The 17,651-nt window shown below is 26.3% G+C and overlaps 2 protein-coding genes across 2 annotated transcripts; one reads left to right on the top strand and one right to left on the bottom strand.

Annotated features, from left to right (window-relative positions):
* The first annotated feature begins 2,116 nt into the window (after positions 1-2,116).
* Positions 2,117-6,442, top strand: LOC100211037 (pituitary homeobox 1). The gene is made up of 3 exons (XM_065811289.1): positions 2,117-2,445; positions 2,935-3,140; positions 5,908-6,442. The coding sequence occupies exons 1-3, from the start codon at positions 2,373-2,375 to the stop codon at positions 6,379-6,381; spliced, it is 753 nt and encodes a 250-aa protein (XP_065667361.1). The 5' UTR covers positions 2,117-2,372; the 3' UTR covers positions 6,382-6,442.
* Positions 6,443-15,596: 9,154 nt separating this feature from the next.
* On the bottom strand, positions 15,597-16,367 carry LOC136087895 (uncharacterized). The gene has a single exon (XM_065811516.1). The coding sequence runs from the start codon at positions 16,365-16,367 to the stop codon at positions 15,597-15,599; it is 771 nt and encodes a 256-aa protein (XP_065667588.1).
* Between the last annotated feature and the right edge of the window lie 1,284 nt (positions 16,368-17,651).

Raw genomic sequence — 17,651 nt, 5'->3', positions numbered from 1 at the left:
CTTAGCATTTTTTCTAATTCCATTTTGATATTTTCCTTTTTTTTTTTTGATAACGAGGGAATCATTCATGCATCCACTTTTTCATAAAACAATGTACTAATTCTTGCACTCGACACCAACATTTTTTAGGATGATAGTTTGTTGTGTTAGCTGTTTTAGTTGCAAATGGTCCTCCAACTTGCTCGGTCAAAAATATGATTTGGAGTCAGTGTAGCATCATCTTTAAAGCCAACCCTCTGATAAGTTAATAGTCGAGCGTTCACAGCACCTATAAATGCTGTGTTGATTATCTCATTTGTCATGCAGTGACTGCACGTTTTGCTGCCATAACCGTTATTTCGAATTTACCTCCCAAGTGAGAACCTAATAGAGGATTGAAGCGCTATTTGAATATTTTATTAGCTGAAGAGCCAGTAATTTTAGTTTTATCTAATTTGTTAACGAGCTATTTTAGCTCGCAAGATCGGCCAAAATAAGTTGTTCCATTGTCCGTCAAAACTTCTAATGGTAATCCTCTTTTGTTCACCATTGGATAAAAGGTATTGAGAAATGAGTTTGTATTTAAGTTGAATTCTACCTCGAGATGTACTGCTCGTGATAACAAACAAGTAACTAAGCATAAGTGTCGCTTGTATCACAAGATCAACAGTGACTGTTGTTGGTAATTTACCGTGAAGATAAAAAATGTTGTAAATGTTGTAAAAAAGTTGTTTTTAGCAACAATATATAGTTCAAATATTCATTCTCCTTCATCCACTCATCATTTCCCCTTTCCAACGCTTTAATAGTTTTACGCTTTAATAGTTACGCTTTAGTAAACCTTACTTTAACAGTCTTCTTTTATAATAATATCTGCAATCATGAAGTTAAACTTTTAATACAAGATAGTAAACTTTGTTTTAACAAAGCAATAGACATTAACATTGATCATTTTTTAAAGTTTTTTATTTTTTTCAATTTTTATGTTTTTATTTGCAGTAAAAACGTTATCTTTTAATATGATAAAACAAATCATGATGTTCATTTGCTATTTTTCTTATTTTATTGCTACAATTATTTTTCGTACATAAAAAAAAAATGTGTTTCCGGATGTAAGAAAAACTCCTATTAAGTAAAATAAAATCACAACAAATGCACTTGAGAGGTTTTTATTTCTTTAGATAAAACGAAAATAATTTTTTTTAATGAATTAGAATTATAATTTTTAATGAATTAGAATTAGTATAATAATAAAAAAAAACAAAAAATTGTTCCTTTGGCCTATGTGTTTGTAATTTGTCACTATTAACTTAAAAAACCAAAAAAAAAAAAAAAAAATTCATTGTTTCACAAATCCCTCTCTCGTTGTTCTTCCCTACTGTTAATCATCCTTGTTCATTGTTTTTACTCATTGCCCGACATCTTTGGTTTATAAATTTAACAGGTCTTTAAAGGGTAATAAGTTTTTATTACATAAATTGGATCTTCTAATCAAAAAATCAGCTTTTTGAAAAGTTTTCGGTTGTGTTTAGCTATTATTAGAGTATTTGCCTCACTTTTTCAAATTAATTTTGAATGTAACTTGAAAAATTGAAGATGAATAAAGTTTTTAAATTTAAAGTTTCTAAATTTTGAAAATATGAAAATTTATGATTTGTAAGAACTTTTTAATAAAAAACTGATGTAAAGATGTTTGTCTTATTTACTCAACTTTGATATTTCTTGCTTCACTCGTTTATCAAATATTTCGTTTACATTTATCAAAATTATCTGAGTTACATTGTGTATGTTGATTTGAAAAAGTATTGTCATTATCTCGATTTGAAAAAAAAAGTTAAAAGAAATTAAACAAGCAAGTTATTGTACGCATAGACTTCTGTAAATTGCGCCAAGTCAATTTGTTTAAGCAGAATACATTTAACATGCTGGTAAACAACTGCAACATGCTGGTAAGAAAGCTTTCATAGTGAGTTGATTATTAAACAAATTTTTTATGATGGAGTATTGCTAATTTACTCTAACCTAATTGTAAAGAGTTTTCTAAACCTTATTATTAAAAGTTTTCCTTCTAAAGCATGAACTAATGGTTTAAAAGATACAAAAATATCATTTACAAAGTAAAATAAAGTTTTTTAATAGAAATGTCCAATACAAAAATGTCAACAGAAGTTAACTGAAAATTAAAATGTTATCGAGTGACAGCGCAATGTAAACTCCGACCATGGACAATATTTGTTGTCTACGTAAAAGAGCTTTGTTTGAAGATTGCCGCAAATTATTTAACAAAAAGCTTAAAAGATGAAAGACTTACGCGGCAAACGTAATGTCAAACTTGACTTCTACATCAATACTAAGACCTAAAAAAGATTACCACTTCTATTAGATTTTCAAGTATGCTAACGAACGATAAGCCTGCGAGCAGCCAAGCTTCTAATGTCCTAAAAAAGACGGAGAGCCCAGTGCAAGGTATTCGCTTTACTTATGTTTTTCACTCCCTGGGAATTGCAACTAGCAAAACGATTTTAGGCTTTTAGGCTTTAATAGGATATGCTATGTAAAGTGTTATATAATCCATGATCTGTTGTTATTGCTCTTATCTAAAAGTGTTGATTAAGAGTTTGGTGTAAACATAACAGCGTACTCATGTAAAATTCAATTTTTATCATAACAGCGTATTCGTGTAAAGTTCAAATTTAGTCATAACAGATTTAATGTTTAACAATACGAGCAAATAAAATTTTGTAGAACTTTTTTTTATGTAAAATATGATTTATAATACGTAAAAGTATTGTGCAACATTTGCATAACATTATTATACAAATATTTTTATAATAATGTGACAGTTTCATCATTAATTACGGCGTCGTTTCTGTCAACGTTAAAAAATTTATTTAAAAATATTAATAGAAACTATTTAATTATTCTTTTTAATTCTTTAGTTTTGGCTCTTTTTAGCTAGGGTTAAACAGGATGTGGAAAATAAAGAAGATACGAGCGGATACACAGCTGGAGTTGATAGTCGCATTAGAAGACAAAGAACGCATTTCACCGTCACACAACTTCACCGATTAGAAACATGTTTTGCAAGGAACAGGTATCCAGATATGGCAATGAGAGAAGATATTGCTCAATGGTGTTCTCTTACGGAGTCGCGAGTTAGGGTAAGTGAAAAATAAAGAAACAATAACAACAGCAAGTTATAGGCACAATATTTACCCAATCATTACAGTTAAACACGTTTATTATTAGGAAAAAATATTTTTTACATTATGCATTTTATTAAAATATTCTATTTTATTAGTACGTATTATAGTATACTAAGTTTTAAAATTTATCAAAAACTGATAGTGATAAATAAAAAAAATAACAAGATTTTTATAAAGACTTTACACTAAGTATACTAATAAAACCTGTCGGTAAACTTGATAACAAATATATAGGTAAACTTAATTTTAAAAATGTCGGTAAACTTAATAACATGTTTCGGTAAACTTTATGTCAACTTATTTACTTAACAATTGTTTACTTAATTAATATTAGTAATTATTTTATATTTATTTTAACCTTTATTGTATTTGGGCTATTCTATATAGATACCATTTTTTCAATATTTCAAAGATTTTAATGTCAATGCTATAAAATATATTTACAATAACTAATTTAAAGATTTCTATGTCAATGTTAAATTTCTTGTCATATGGACACAATCTTTAATAGTAAAATAAAGAACAAAAATATTAGAATAATAAGATTTGGAATTAAAATTAAATTAGAATGCTTACCAAAAAAGTTAAAAAACAAAATAAAAAGTATATATATATATATTTATATATATATTTTTTGAAAATTGTTTAGAAAATAGTCTGTAATAAATAATTTTTTAGTAAAAACAAATTAAGTTTTTTTATTATTAGTAATAGTTTTTCTGAATTTTTGTTTGTTTTATCTGCTTATTGAGGTACTTTATGAAGACCTTACGGTCTTGTCACACACCACAGTACAAGAGCATTAGGCTAGAAAGTCCACGTCTCTTTCTTACCTACGTTGCAAATATGGGCAAAGCAAACATTGAACTGAAGCAAGCGCTCTAACCACAGCGACATAACCGTTAAAATTGATGTCTGTTTACTATACTTTATTGAAAATATCTGTAAAAAGGCTTTCAAGAAATATAGCAATGATGCATCAAACATAACCGTTCTTAAACTTTAGGAATTTAAAAAGTTCATAAAAATAAGATTTTAAAAGACTCATATCTTTTACACATATTTATTCAAGGTACAATAATTTTATATAAGCAAGCTTCAATTACAATAATTTTATATAAGCAAGCTTCAATTACAATAATTTTATATAAGCAAGCTTCAATTACATTAAGTTTAAAATAATTTATTTTAAACAAAAACATGATTTTAGATTTGTATTTAAAGCAAAAAGAATTTGTCTTTTCTACGTAAAAAAAAAGGTTAAGTGTGCACAAAGTCAAAACATAATACAGCTCGTGTATAAAATAAAGCTCTATAAAAAATAGTTTATAAAAATAAATGCATATAAAAAAAGTTTCTAATAATATTTAAAATTAATTTTAACTATTATTATCCCACTATAAATATAATCATAAATACTCCACTAAAAATCTAATCATAAATACCTCACTATAAATCTAATCATAAATACCCCACTGTAAATATAGCCAAGTTTTTACTCCCTTTTGTATCGGCGACCAATATTATAAAACATTTTCATTAAGTTGGTAATATTTAAAAAAAAAACACTTCAGCAACTCACAGCAAAATTAAAATGCGATTTAGTATTTATGGATTTAAATATAAATAATTTTGTTAAAATAACATTATTCAAAAATATACATATATTTTAGTTCTCAAACATTTCAACATATTAAATTTCCTAGTTTTTTTTTGTTTTTTTTCCTAAATTCTTATCACCGTTTCTTTTTTTTTCCCAACTTCTTACGATTGTCATTTTGTGTATATTTCTTATATGTTATAGATTTGTAATTTAAGTTTCAAACTACTTTTTTCCTTTTAATCAATAAAACACCAATAAGTTTTCTCAGTGATAAGGCTAAATTAGCAAAAATATATAACAAAATAATGGATCGACATAAAGGCAACGATTAATTGGTGCCTTTATGCCTTGCCATTAATTTCGTTATATATTTGAACATTATTAATATTATTATTATTAATGTTTGTAAACAGATAATAGTTATAAAAAAAGTAAAAAAAACTATTAAAGTAAACTAAATATATACTATTATTATAATAGTATATATAAATATATACTATTATAACAATAGTATATATAAATATATACTATTATAATAATAGTATATATTTATATATACTATTATTATATAAATATATACAATTATTACTACTACAAGGGTATTAATATATATTACTACTACAGGGGTGCTATAACCTCCAAAGAAGGCGATTTTCAAGTTGCAGTCGATTATGTGAAGAATATAGTTGGTAATTTGGTCGTTAGACACATTACCCTCGGTGGTTTTTAGTTTTGAAGACCTTTTTTTTAAAAGTAGCAGTCTGTTCTTTTCAAAACTTTCTTCCCCCTTATTATATTCCCAGAGTTGCTCTTGAATATTATCATATAACAATAATTATGTTAATATTGATAGCAGCAACAATAATGACAACAACAATTATAATAACAATAATAATAAATATAATAACAACAATAATAATGATTATTATTATAATCACAATTATAATAATAATGATAATTATTTATGCTACTATATACTGTTATTATTGAAACAATTTTAAGACAAAACGTTAAGGTATAAAAACCCGTTAGCTCCAAACTACTATCAAAATAAAGTAAATTTTTAAAAAGTGGATTTTTTTTATTTGAATAATTTGAATAAAAACTAATTTTTTTTAGATATGGTTTAAAAACCGGCGAGCAAAATGGCGTAAAAAAGAAAGACATTTAGAACGCCCCGATATATGCAATTTTGCACCAACATATAGATTCGAATCGCCATCACCTTACGAAAGAAGACCAACATTTTCAACAACGTATTCTTCAAATGTATCGCAACCTACATTGCCTATTTGCTCCAGCTTAAATAATAGATCATCGCATGCATCATTAGGTCATTATTATTCCCATAATACCCACTGGTATCCATCAGATCACCCAGTACACTCTCTTTCTCAAAGAAACAGTCCTTCAAACAGCCCAGCTGGGTGGTACGGAATTAACTACAACGAACCAGTTCGAGGATATCCAACTTGTCCGCAAAGTAGCTCCTCAACATTAAGCAGAGAAGACGAAATGATGAGCCCTATTTCGTTTTCTCAACGAACTCATACGTTTTCTCCTGGGGATCATAGTTATCAACATTCAATATAAATATCTTTTGTTACTCAATGTAGAATATGTACATTGCATATATATATATATATATATATATATATATATATATATATATATATATATATATACATATATATATACATATGCATATATATATACACATGCATATATACATATATATATATATATATATATATATATATATATATATATATATATATATATATATATATATATATATATATATATATACATATATATATAATTTTTATATTTATGACGCAGCTTAGAACGTTTTTTTATTGCAAATATTAGTAAAATATTTTTAAATTTGCTCACATCAAAAAGACAAAAGATTAAAGGACGAAATCAAATTACCATGATGATATGACTTAATGTAATCATTAATATGAAATGATAACATTAAATTACCATAGAAAGTTGACAGAATAAAATTATCGAAGTCAAAATCAACGTCACAAAATGATTTTTAGAGAAGATGACTATATTAGATCATCAAGATTGTATAGTTTTTTTTTAAATGTGCATAATAGTAGAACATATGTAAATAAAGTAACATGAAATATAATATGAAATAAAGTAACATGAAATGTTGTATTACCAAATATGATAATCGTTAGAGTTTTTTTACGTAGTTATTGTCATGACAAATCTTTGGACAATGACTTGTTGTTAAAAAACAACATTTTGTTACGTTACAAAAACACAAAGTTCGTTAGGAATTAATTTGAAAACTTTTGAGTTATGTAATTAACTCATCAAACTTTTAAACCGTATGTTTTGTTTTATATTAAATATGAATATAGTTGAGAAACCTAATTATATGAGTTTGTAATAGAAAACATAACACCCAACTTAAACTTAATGAGAACCTGTTTTTAATAGTTAAAAACGTTACGATATTAACAATCTTTTTAAAGTTCTTGGCGAACTCGACTCATTTTATGATTTTTTTGATCTGTGGTCCTATAAAGATACCATCTCTAGCCTCCAGAAAAAGTCTTGAAATCCCATGAGGAATTACAAAATATTGAAGTTTTCAATAATCTCTATTCGTTGTTGTCATACTTCCAGACACTCAAGAACATCACAATGACAATGATATTATTCTCTTTGAGATGCAAGTAAGCTATAGGAATGTACGAATAGTTGTGAAGCAATGAATACCTGAGTCTCTGGGATAAACTGTCTATGAATAAATGCTATTCATTTGGAAAAACTGTCTATGTTGTTGCAGAAGCAAATCCTATTTTTCTGACTTAAAAAGTTGGAGAATACTTGGTGACGTTTTCTAGATTATGTGACATCTTCTTGTACAACAAATTCTACTCTTTGAGCTTGTATATCAGAAGCACAGAACTTGAATTGGTAATACCTAGATCTCTGATCAAAACACTGACGTCTTTTTTTTTTGGAGACGTATGGTCTCTTCTTCTCAACAGCTCCTTCATAACTGTAATTTGTATCTTAATATCTCCTCGCTATGGAACATACTGCTTTTCTATGAATATGGCTAATTCCTCTTAGGGAGAGTAGGAACAGGCAGGTTGCGGTTATGTAGTGCTGGGCAATAGATGAAAAAATAGGCTGGATAGACAACTTAAGGCACATTAGTGTATGAGCAACTTTTAGCGGGATCAACGTTTTGTGTAACCCGTCAGTCGTTTAAAAATTTGTGGGATAGAAAATCTTATGGATCTTATTTCCCTTGTAACAACCTGTAATTTAACTGATTATATATTAGCTAGATTATGTTGTAACTATATATTAAAAATTATATCTATTTTTAGAATAGAGATAATGTCTTTTTTTTGTTTTTTTGTTTTTTTATTGTTGTTTTTTTGTTTACAATTTTTAATCGTAATATAACAATATAGCAATATATAAACTTAAAGATCTTGTCGCCAGAAACATATAAAATATATCAAACGTGTGTATATAATTAAAATAAAAATACAACTGATTTAATAACTATTAACAATGTAGAATAAGCAAAGGCTGAAAATAGTTTTACAAATTATTCAGAGTGAAAATAATTTTACATTTCAAAAATATTTATATATATTTCCAGTAGAAAGAATATAGTCTTTTAATTTAGTTTTAAAAACGGAAAACGAAATTGACAAATCAAAATAAGTAACAACAATTTTGTTCCATAAGTACGGTGCTCGATAGTTTATGCAAAATTGATTAAACTGTGTTTGACAAAAGGGTTCAAGTAATAAATTATTATTTCGTAAAGTACATCTGTTTATAGCGTTATGAGTAAAAAGATCTTTAAAAATGAACAATAGTTGTTCACTTTTACAACGAAACATAAAGCATAAAATATTATAGGCATTAAGTTCGTAAACGTTAAGTGCTCTGACGTTTTTAAATAAAATATTTGAATGAGAAAAACGATTTTCAAAACATATTAAACGCATTGCGTGTTTCTGACGATGGTAGAGATTTCGTAACTTACTTTTAGAGGTACTTCCCCAAACAATATTTGCATAGTTTATATAGCTATGAATAAATGAGTAGTAGAGTAGAATTAAATATTGTTTATTTAGATAGTGTCGAACTTTATATAGAATTCCAATAGTTTTGCCCAATTTGTTAGAAATAAAGTTGATATGATACTTCCATGCAATATTTTCATCAATGTAAATGCCTAAAAATCTTGTGACCGACTCTTTTATTTCAATTTTATCGATAAAAAGTTTAGGTAAATTATTTGGTAAAAAACGCTTTTTCGCGAGGGAAATCCATTTTGTTTTATCAATGTTTAAAGTTAACTTGTTACACTTAAACCAGTTAAAGATGTGATTGAGTTCTTCATTCATATTTGGAAAAGCTCATAAATGTCATTGTTTGACAGAAATAAATTAGTAACGTCCGTAAACTCATAAGGTTAGAAGCTTTATTTAAATCATTTATATAGGCTAAAAACAAAAGTGGACCAATAATAAAACCCTGTGGAACACCCCATTTTACGTCAATTAATTTTTTATTTTGAAAATAATCCTCATAGAAAATAAATTGTTTTCTATTTGTCAAGTATCACTTTTATATCATTTTATTAATTTGCCGTTAATTCCGTAAAATTTGAATTTTTTAAGTAGAACTTTGTGATCGACCGTGTCGAATGTTTTTGATAGGCCAATGAAAATACCTAGTGTTTATTGTGATCTACCAAATGAATTGGAGATTTCACGAATGAACTGTGTAATGACTTGTTCAGTTGAAAATTTTTTTTTAACAACCGAATTGATTTTTATATAGAAGTTTATTGTCTTTTCAACGTCTGAAGTTTATTGTCTCATCAATGTCTTTCCTATTAAACCATTTGATGAAAAATTAAGGTATAATGTATATTTAATTTTTTTGGACCAAATTTAATACTTTAATTAATGGAACCGTTGTCTTATTAACCAATCAATCAATTAATGCTATTCCATTAATTAATTCTTTAATTAATGGAGTGGCTCCTTGTTTAGATATCACCTATGTTTGCTATGAGCTTACTTTCCTTTGAAAGCAATCATAAAATCATGGTATGCAAGCTGTTTCAGTTTCTTAATTAAAATCAAACTGTTGACTGGGGTATCGGCTGCAGGCAGGCATACAACCCACCATTGCACTTAGTCACTTACAGAAAATATACAGAAAAGTTCAAACTTCTTGAATTAATCTTTGGTTGCAACTTCTAATTTATGAAACTCTTTAATTATCTTTACAGACAATAGGAACACTTTCATAATGTTCATAAGTTTTTTCATTCGTCTTGCTTTGTTTAATATCCAGGAAGCTTCGTGCAAAACTGCTGAGGTTGAGACGCTTTTGTAAATAACATCAGATTGAGTTCAATAAGTTTCCTCTACAGGCAGACACATGCTGTTTGTATAAAAAAATTTGTTGTCCTGTTATATAAAAAGTAAAATAAATCTTTAATGAACCATTAATTTAAATTCTTACAACTATTACCTCCTCATTATTTGTAATCATAGAATTTGTGAAAAAATTATTTGTTGATTGAAAGTTGATTTAAAGTTTAATTAAATATAAATATTTTACAAAATTTAATAAACCATTGCTTTGATAAAGCCTCACCTGTATGGGGAGGCTTTAATAAAGCAGTTTAGGATGTTGTGTCGAAGACCAGGCCTGTGATATTTTTATCGCATTTCAAATTTAAGATTAAATTTTTTGACAACTTTACCATCTTTTATACTAGCTACTGTGGTTAAACTAAGAAGTTTAGTTCTATTTATTCTCCGGATACTAAAACAGGTAGACAATTATCAGTACCTTTGGAGTCCAGGTTAATCATTAGTTTTCCGTCCCATTGTGCTGCCATTTTTGGAGACAAATTTTCTTTTTTTCGTTTAATTTATTGATTAGGTGTTGTACTGATGCTTGATATTGATGGGCTGAACTGGTACTTATATTTATAGTTAAAATATCTCCTATGCAGAAAGAAACCATTATATGTACAAAGGATTTCATCCTAGTAATTCAAACGTTACACCTCACGCTTCACGCAACAATATTTGAATTCTTGAAAATATTATTACGAACAGGTTTAACTGACTTTCTGTGTCGTCTTTCAATTGCAGAGCAGGTTGAGATGTATCCGTCCAATCAACTCATCAGTATAACTGCTCGTTGGCTCAAACTCAACAGTTTCTTTGAACATTATTGAACGACTTCTTTTTGTAAAAAGATTTTTCATACGTTCTTTTCTGGCTTTTCTCAACAACTGTTGCATTAACTTTTTAAATTTCCAGAATAACAAGCCTTTCTGTCAGTTATCATGCTTTGCTTAAAAGCCACGATGAAATGCACCGATGAAATCTTTTACCTTTGTTGTTTCATATTGTTTCTGAGCTTTATATTATTTCTGAGCTTGAATATTATTATTTAACAGAGAAAAGACTTTTTATAAAGTTTCATGGTAGCATCTAATGTTGACATAAATTAGTTGGTTCCTTGTTTATCCAAAAACCTTCGATTTTCATTGTTTATTATTAACTTTATAAATTCATCATGCGTTTCTTTAATTTTTTTGTCAATGTTGTTTATCCCACTTATTGTGGGGATATTTATCTTCATAAAATCCTTCCGAACATTATCAATCGTAAAAGATAATGCATTGTTAAAGGTTAAATTCTTAAGTTTTCCAAGCAGGTAAAGTATTTGCTTTTTTTGAGAAGTTTGCGTCCCTTGAATTCCTTATCGTTAATACCAGAAGTGGTCCCTAATATCCTTTGTTTATATCAATCATTATGTCTAGTTTCCATTATGATACATTTACATCGTATGTAAATAAGGAAAAATAAACATTTACAAAATTTTTAAGGTCTTTATCTTTCACAGTATTAAAGTTTTAGGTCACTTGCGCTAATGTAAAAAACTCTAATGTAAATAATAATAAATTGTTTTTGCTAAACATTTATATATATATATATATATATATATATATATATATATATATATATATATATATATATATATATATATATATATATATATGTATATATATATATATATATATATATATATATATATATATATATTATTATATATATATATATATATATATATATATATATATATATATATATATATATATATATATATATATATATATATAAATGTTTAGCAAAAACAATTTTTTAACAAATATAAGTAAAAGTTCCAGATAACAAAAGAAAAACTATTCAAACTAAGATGAGTATAATATATTTATTAGTTAAATTTTGACATGTATTTTAAACTTTTATATATATATATATATATATATATATATATATATATATATATTATTATAATTATTATAATTAATTATTATTATTATTATTATTATTATTATTATTATTATTATTATTATTATTATTATTATTATTATTATTATTATTATTATTATTATTATTATTATTATTATTAGAATGTCCAAGCATCTCCCAAATTTTCACGACTAAATTTAGTTTTTTGGGGAAGCTGGGACATTCTAATATTTTTACAAACTTTTTTTTCTAATTTGTCAACATTTTGTATAATCTTAAACATTGTATCAGATCTTCCCTTTATCTCTTTTCCACTAATGTAGTTAGATTTAATGGTTTAAGTCTTTTTTCATAGGAAAGAAATCTCATTGATTATACCAGTTAAGTAGCTTTGTGATGTATTCTTTCTATATTGTCACAATCAGATTTTATAAAGGGACCAGGCTGGAGCTGCAAACTTTAGTTATATATATATATATATATATATATATATATATATATATATATATATATATATATATATATATATATATATATATATATATATAATCCGTTACTAGAGCTTGCAATTCCAGTCGGTAATGTATAACTTACCTAATTTTTTAAGAAAAATTTTTCGTAGGGACTCTATGAAAAAATTGTCCAGATAATCTTATTATTTGTATCTTCTTTGAGTCCCTTTTTGTTTACATTATTATTTAAAATATAAAGTTTCAGTTTTTTTTTTACATTTTTATTATACAAACCCTGCGTACAATTTTATTATATATAAATATTTTTTTTTTTTGTTATGCAGTTTTTGTTCCATAGTATACATTTTCGTGATTACATAATAAAGATTCATTAAGATTAAATATATATATAAATATAAAAAAAAAAAAAAAATCACAAACATAAATAATAAACAAACTTCTGTAATACGAACTGTAAGAAGAACGGGGGAAACTTGCAGAAGACCAAAAGGTCTTATCATCAAGAACCGCTTAACATTGTCATACATATATATATATATATATATATATATATATACGTATAGAAAAATTAAAATATTTACAAAATTTTTACGTTAAATTGTTACATTATAATTGTATTAAAGTGTAAGATAACAATTATACAAACATGTATCGTTACTTTTTCTTAATATTACCAAGTTTATTGCTAACGCAATGTTTGAAATATATATTAAAGTATATTAAAAAATAAGAGTTTATATAAGAAGCTAGCAGTGAAAAAATTTAGAAAAAATCAGTAAGTAAGTTTTTATACTTTAGAATACTCTTTTTAATAGTTTTTAGTTATATATATATTATATATATTATATATATTTTAATAGTTTTTAGTTATATATAATAGCCATTTAAGTTTTCAAGGTTAATAATATTTTGATTAAGTAATAAAAACTTATTCCAGATATGAGGTGCACGATAAGTAATTTTAAATTGCACAAGCTTAGTTTTGCATGAAGGCTCAAAAAAGGTACTATTTGTGCGCAACAGGTATTTATACTCGGGCTTTTGTTTATAAAGACTATAGAAAATTGAAGGAGTTTTTTGCATTTTGCTATTATACATAAGACTTAGAACATTATATATATTTAGTTCAAACAATGTTAGTAAAGACATCCGTTCAAAAAGAGGCTTTGTGTGTTCGTTTTTATTTTTAAAATTAATTACTCGTATAGCATGCTTCTGTTTACGATAGAGAGGTTCTAGTTTGCTTTTATAGGTACTACCCCATGCTGTATTACCGTAATTTAAATAACTTTGAACAAAGCTATAGTAGAACTGTTTGAGTAGCGGCTTTTTCAATAAATAGCGTGATCGGTATATTATTCCGATACTTTTAAATATTTTACTACTTAAATAGGCGATATGTTTATTCCAATTTAGATTTTCGTCAATAAAAACACCTAAAAATTTAGTAACATTAACCCTACTTATTTCTCTATTTTCAATAAACAATTTTGGACGAGAAGATTCAACTTCTTTTTTTTTATAAGAAGGATGAAATAAAAAAAACTTCGTTTTACATAAGTTAATAGAAAGTTTATTTGCCCTAAACCATCCAGAAATTTTTTCTAATTCTTGATTCATTTCTACGCACAGTTCGTTTATAATTATTCCGGAGATAAAAAAGTTGCTATCATCAGCAAACATTATAGTTGAAATTCTTTTTGATGCCCGATAGAGATCGTTAACGTAGATTAAAAAAAGCAAAGGCCCAAGTATTAAACCCTGAGGAACACCACACTTTAATATGGAAGGATTAGAGAGTTTATTATCTCCATAGTATATAGATTGCACACGTTTATCTAAGTAGCTTTCCATTTGTTCGTTCTACCCCTTATGCCATACATGTTAAGCTTTGATAATAATACTTTGTGGTCGACTGTATCAAAAGCGAGAGATCTATGAATACACCTAATGTAACTTCTCCGTTTGTAAAAGAGTTTTTTATTTCATCAACTAGGTGAAGGATTGCGTGTTCAGCTGATGTATTTTTTTGAAAGCCAAATTGCTTGGAGTAAATAAAATTATTTTCTTTAAAAAAAGTATATACTCTATTGTGCATAATTCTCTCAAGTATCTTAGAGAATGTAGAAAGTATTGATATTGGTCTGTAATTGCCTATTTCACTCGTATCTCCTGATTTAAAAATAGGTTTTACTTTCGCAGTTTTCAGTTTTTCAGAAAAGATACCTTCCTCTAAGGAGTGTTTAAATATTTTAAATAAAGGAACTTTAAGCTCGTTTTGGCAATTAATTATGATGTTGCTATTGATGTCGTCGATTCCGGTTGCTTTGTTTCTTTTTAGGCTTTTAAAAGCATTGCTAAATTCTAACATGGTTAGTTTTTCGTTATTCAATTCATTTTTATTACGATCTAAATATTTATCAAAAGATTTATTTGCACTTGGAACTTGGGAAGCAAGTTTAGATCCTATATTAACAAAGAAGTTGTTAAACTCATTTGCAATTACGTTTTCATCATGAATTGTTTTGTTGTTGATTTTTGTAGTTTTAGGAAAGCACGGTTTGTTAATTTTTGGTTTACCAATAATTTCATTTAATAATTGCCATGTTTTCCTAGAATCGGTTTGACACTTATCAAGTAGTTTATTATAATAATTAGCTTTAGCTTTAATTTTCTCAAAGAGACTTGCATAACTCTTGTATTCCGATTTTGTTTTATCGCATTTTTTTAAAGGTACTTTATATATAATCGTTGTTTCCGCTTAGATGATTTTTTAAGACCTTTACTCAACCAAGGTGAATTTATGTCTTTAAATTTAATTGTTTTTACTACTTTGGGGAAGTGTTTATCATAAAGAAATACAAAAATATCTATTCAAACGTTTTCGGATTCATTTTAAAGGGTTTCGTTATTGATATATTATCGATAAAAATATCTAAAAAAATAAATAAGAATTAAATAAACCGTAAATAAAATAAGTAAAAAATTACTTTTTATTTGTCTTCCACTCGCGTACAATAAGCTTGTCGTATGATATGTAAGCAAATTTTCCCAACTTTCTTTCAATTTTCATTTTTTCACGCAATTCCTTTCTTATTTTATTCGTTTCCATGCAGTAATCTTCGTTAATATATATATTTTTTCCTTTTAACTTTGAGGCATTTCTTAAAATTTCCTTCTTATCTTTAAAGTCCAATAATTTCAGAACAATTGTTCTGTTCTCTTTTACACCTTTTTTACCAGCTCTATGTGCTCTTTCAATTTTTACATTTTCTACACCCAAGTACTCATTAAATATTTCTTTTACTTTTTGTTCGCTTTCCAGCCAGGTTTCATTATCATCTTCTTTAATTCCGTCAACTCTTAGATTGTTCCTCCTTGTTCTATCTTCAATTTCTCTTAGCTTACTGTTAATTTTTTTGAGGTCAGTGTTGTTATTTTGTATTTCATTATGGTTAGATTTATTTTTTATGAAAATATCTAACGAATTTTTTATTTTTTTTTCAATAAGTTCCTCATGAAAATTTAGACTAACCTTTATTTCTTCAACTTCTGCTGCCAGTGTTGAAATTTTTTTAGCGTTCTCTAAAATATTTTTTTCTACTTTGTCTAATCTTTCGTTTAAGATTTTGGTATTTGAACTAACGATACTTATAAAGTTGCTTTCTTGTTGCTTTAGCGCTGCTTCCGTCTCCACTTTGTAGTTTGTAAACAAGTCTTTAATCATTTTTTTAATTTCAACAAGTGTAACTGCCATAATATCAATAATATTTATTACCACTATTAATTTAAAAGTTTTTTGTTAATATATATAAAACAATTTTTTGTCCTAAGTTATTATTACTTTTTTTTTTTTTTTTTTATATCAAGAATAGAAAAATAAAAAAAGTTGTTCGTAATAAAATATAAAAATGATAAAAAAGCATTTTTTTATCTTAAATATGTTTATAATGGTTCATATAATATGGACTATTATAAACATTTTATGGAAAAAAAAACTTTTTTATTCAGATTCTTGCGTATCATGGATTTTTTATACTGTTGTTCAAATTGAAAAATAAATAGACGATAAAGATGAAAAATGATAGTTGCAAGAAAAAATAAATACAGAGAAAATATTAATAAATGGTAAAGATAATGTCTTATGCAAAATAGAAAAATGAAAAAAAATATATTTTGTTATTAAAAAAATCAAACCTCCAACAATAACCTTTAACAGCATTGTAAGTAAAATAAAGAGCTTAAAATTGGTTAGAGTTCTGGATAAGAACCAAGAGGTTCCCGGTTCAGTCTTTGCCGGCTCTAGCCTACTAAGTAACATTGGTAATGAATGAGACGTTAACTTCTTGGTTATCATGACGGTTAGGACTTCCTGGAGCTAATAACTAAAAAAAAAATGAATTTAATGAACAAAAAATGTTTGAACTTGAAAAGAATTACCGGCAGGAATAGCTGCCTTATAAAATCGAATAAAAGAGAACAAAAACAGATCATATTTAAATAAGAAAAGAGGACCTAAAACTTTTATATAACCAAGAACACAACAGAAAGTTATTTCTAGGGTCAGAAAACGAGAAATATAACAAAAAGATAATCCATTTTGAAACCTTTTTTTCCCTAAATTTAAAAACTCTCATCACTTTTCTCACCTTTCTTCACTTTATCATTGGTTTTTTATTTTTTTTTAATTGTCGATTTTTACCCGAGTTTTATTTTTTAATCTTTTTAATTTTTTTTAATTCTTTACTAGTTTGACGAAGTTTTGAGGGAGTAATTAAAAGATTAAGAAATAATAAAGACATTGATAATATTTGAGTCAGTATTTTATTATATAATATAATATTTGAGTCAGTAATATATCACTCGTGTTGTTTAGATTTCGGAGAATACAAAAAAAGAAAAAGTCATCTATAAAAGATAATGCAAAATCGGTGAAAATAAATTCGGAGTTGAATTATAGTCCGGAGACTAGCGTTTGTCTTTTGATTCAGATTTTGACCAAGAACATGGGAGTTCTATGGAGTCTCATAGTAATAAATAT

The sequence above is a fragment of the Hydra vulgaris genome, chromosome 12, assembly GCF_038396675.1.
Source record: "Hydra vulgaris chromosome 12, alternate assembly HydraT2T_AEP".
Lineage (NCBI taxonomy): Eukaryota > Metazoa > Cnidaria > Hydrozoa > Anthoathecata > Hydridae > Hydra > Hydra vulgaris.
This window is presented reverse-complemented; position numbering and strand designations above follow the sequence as displayed.

Bases quoted from the DNA above. Each gene is read 5' to 3' on its own strand.
- LOC100211037 (XM_065811289.1), top strand. From the start codon at position 2,373: ATGCTAACGAACGATAAGCCTGCGAGCAGCCAAGCTTCTAATGTCCTA. The intron at 2,446-2,934 runs GTATTCGCTTTA...GGCTCTTTTTAG, and splicing joins GACGGAGAGCCCAGTGCAAG to CTAGGGTTAAACAGGATGTG. The intron at 3,141-5,907 runs GTAAGTGAAAAA...AATTTTTTTTAG, and splicing joins TTACGGAGTCGCGAGTTAGG to ATATGGTTTAAAAACCGGCG.
- LOC136087895 (XM_065811516.1), bottom strand. From the start codon at position 16,367: ATGGCAGTTACACTTGTTGAAATTAAAAAAATGATTAAAGACTTGTTT.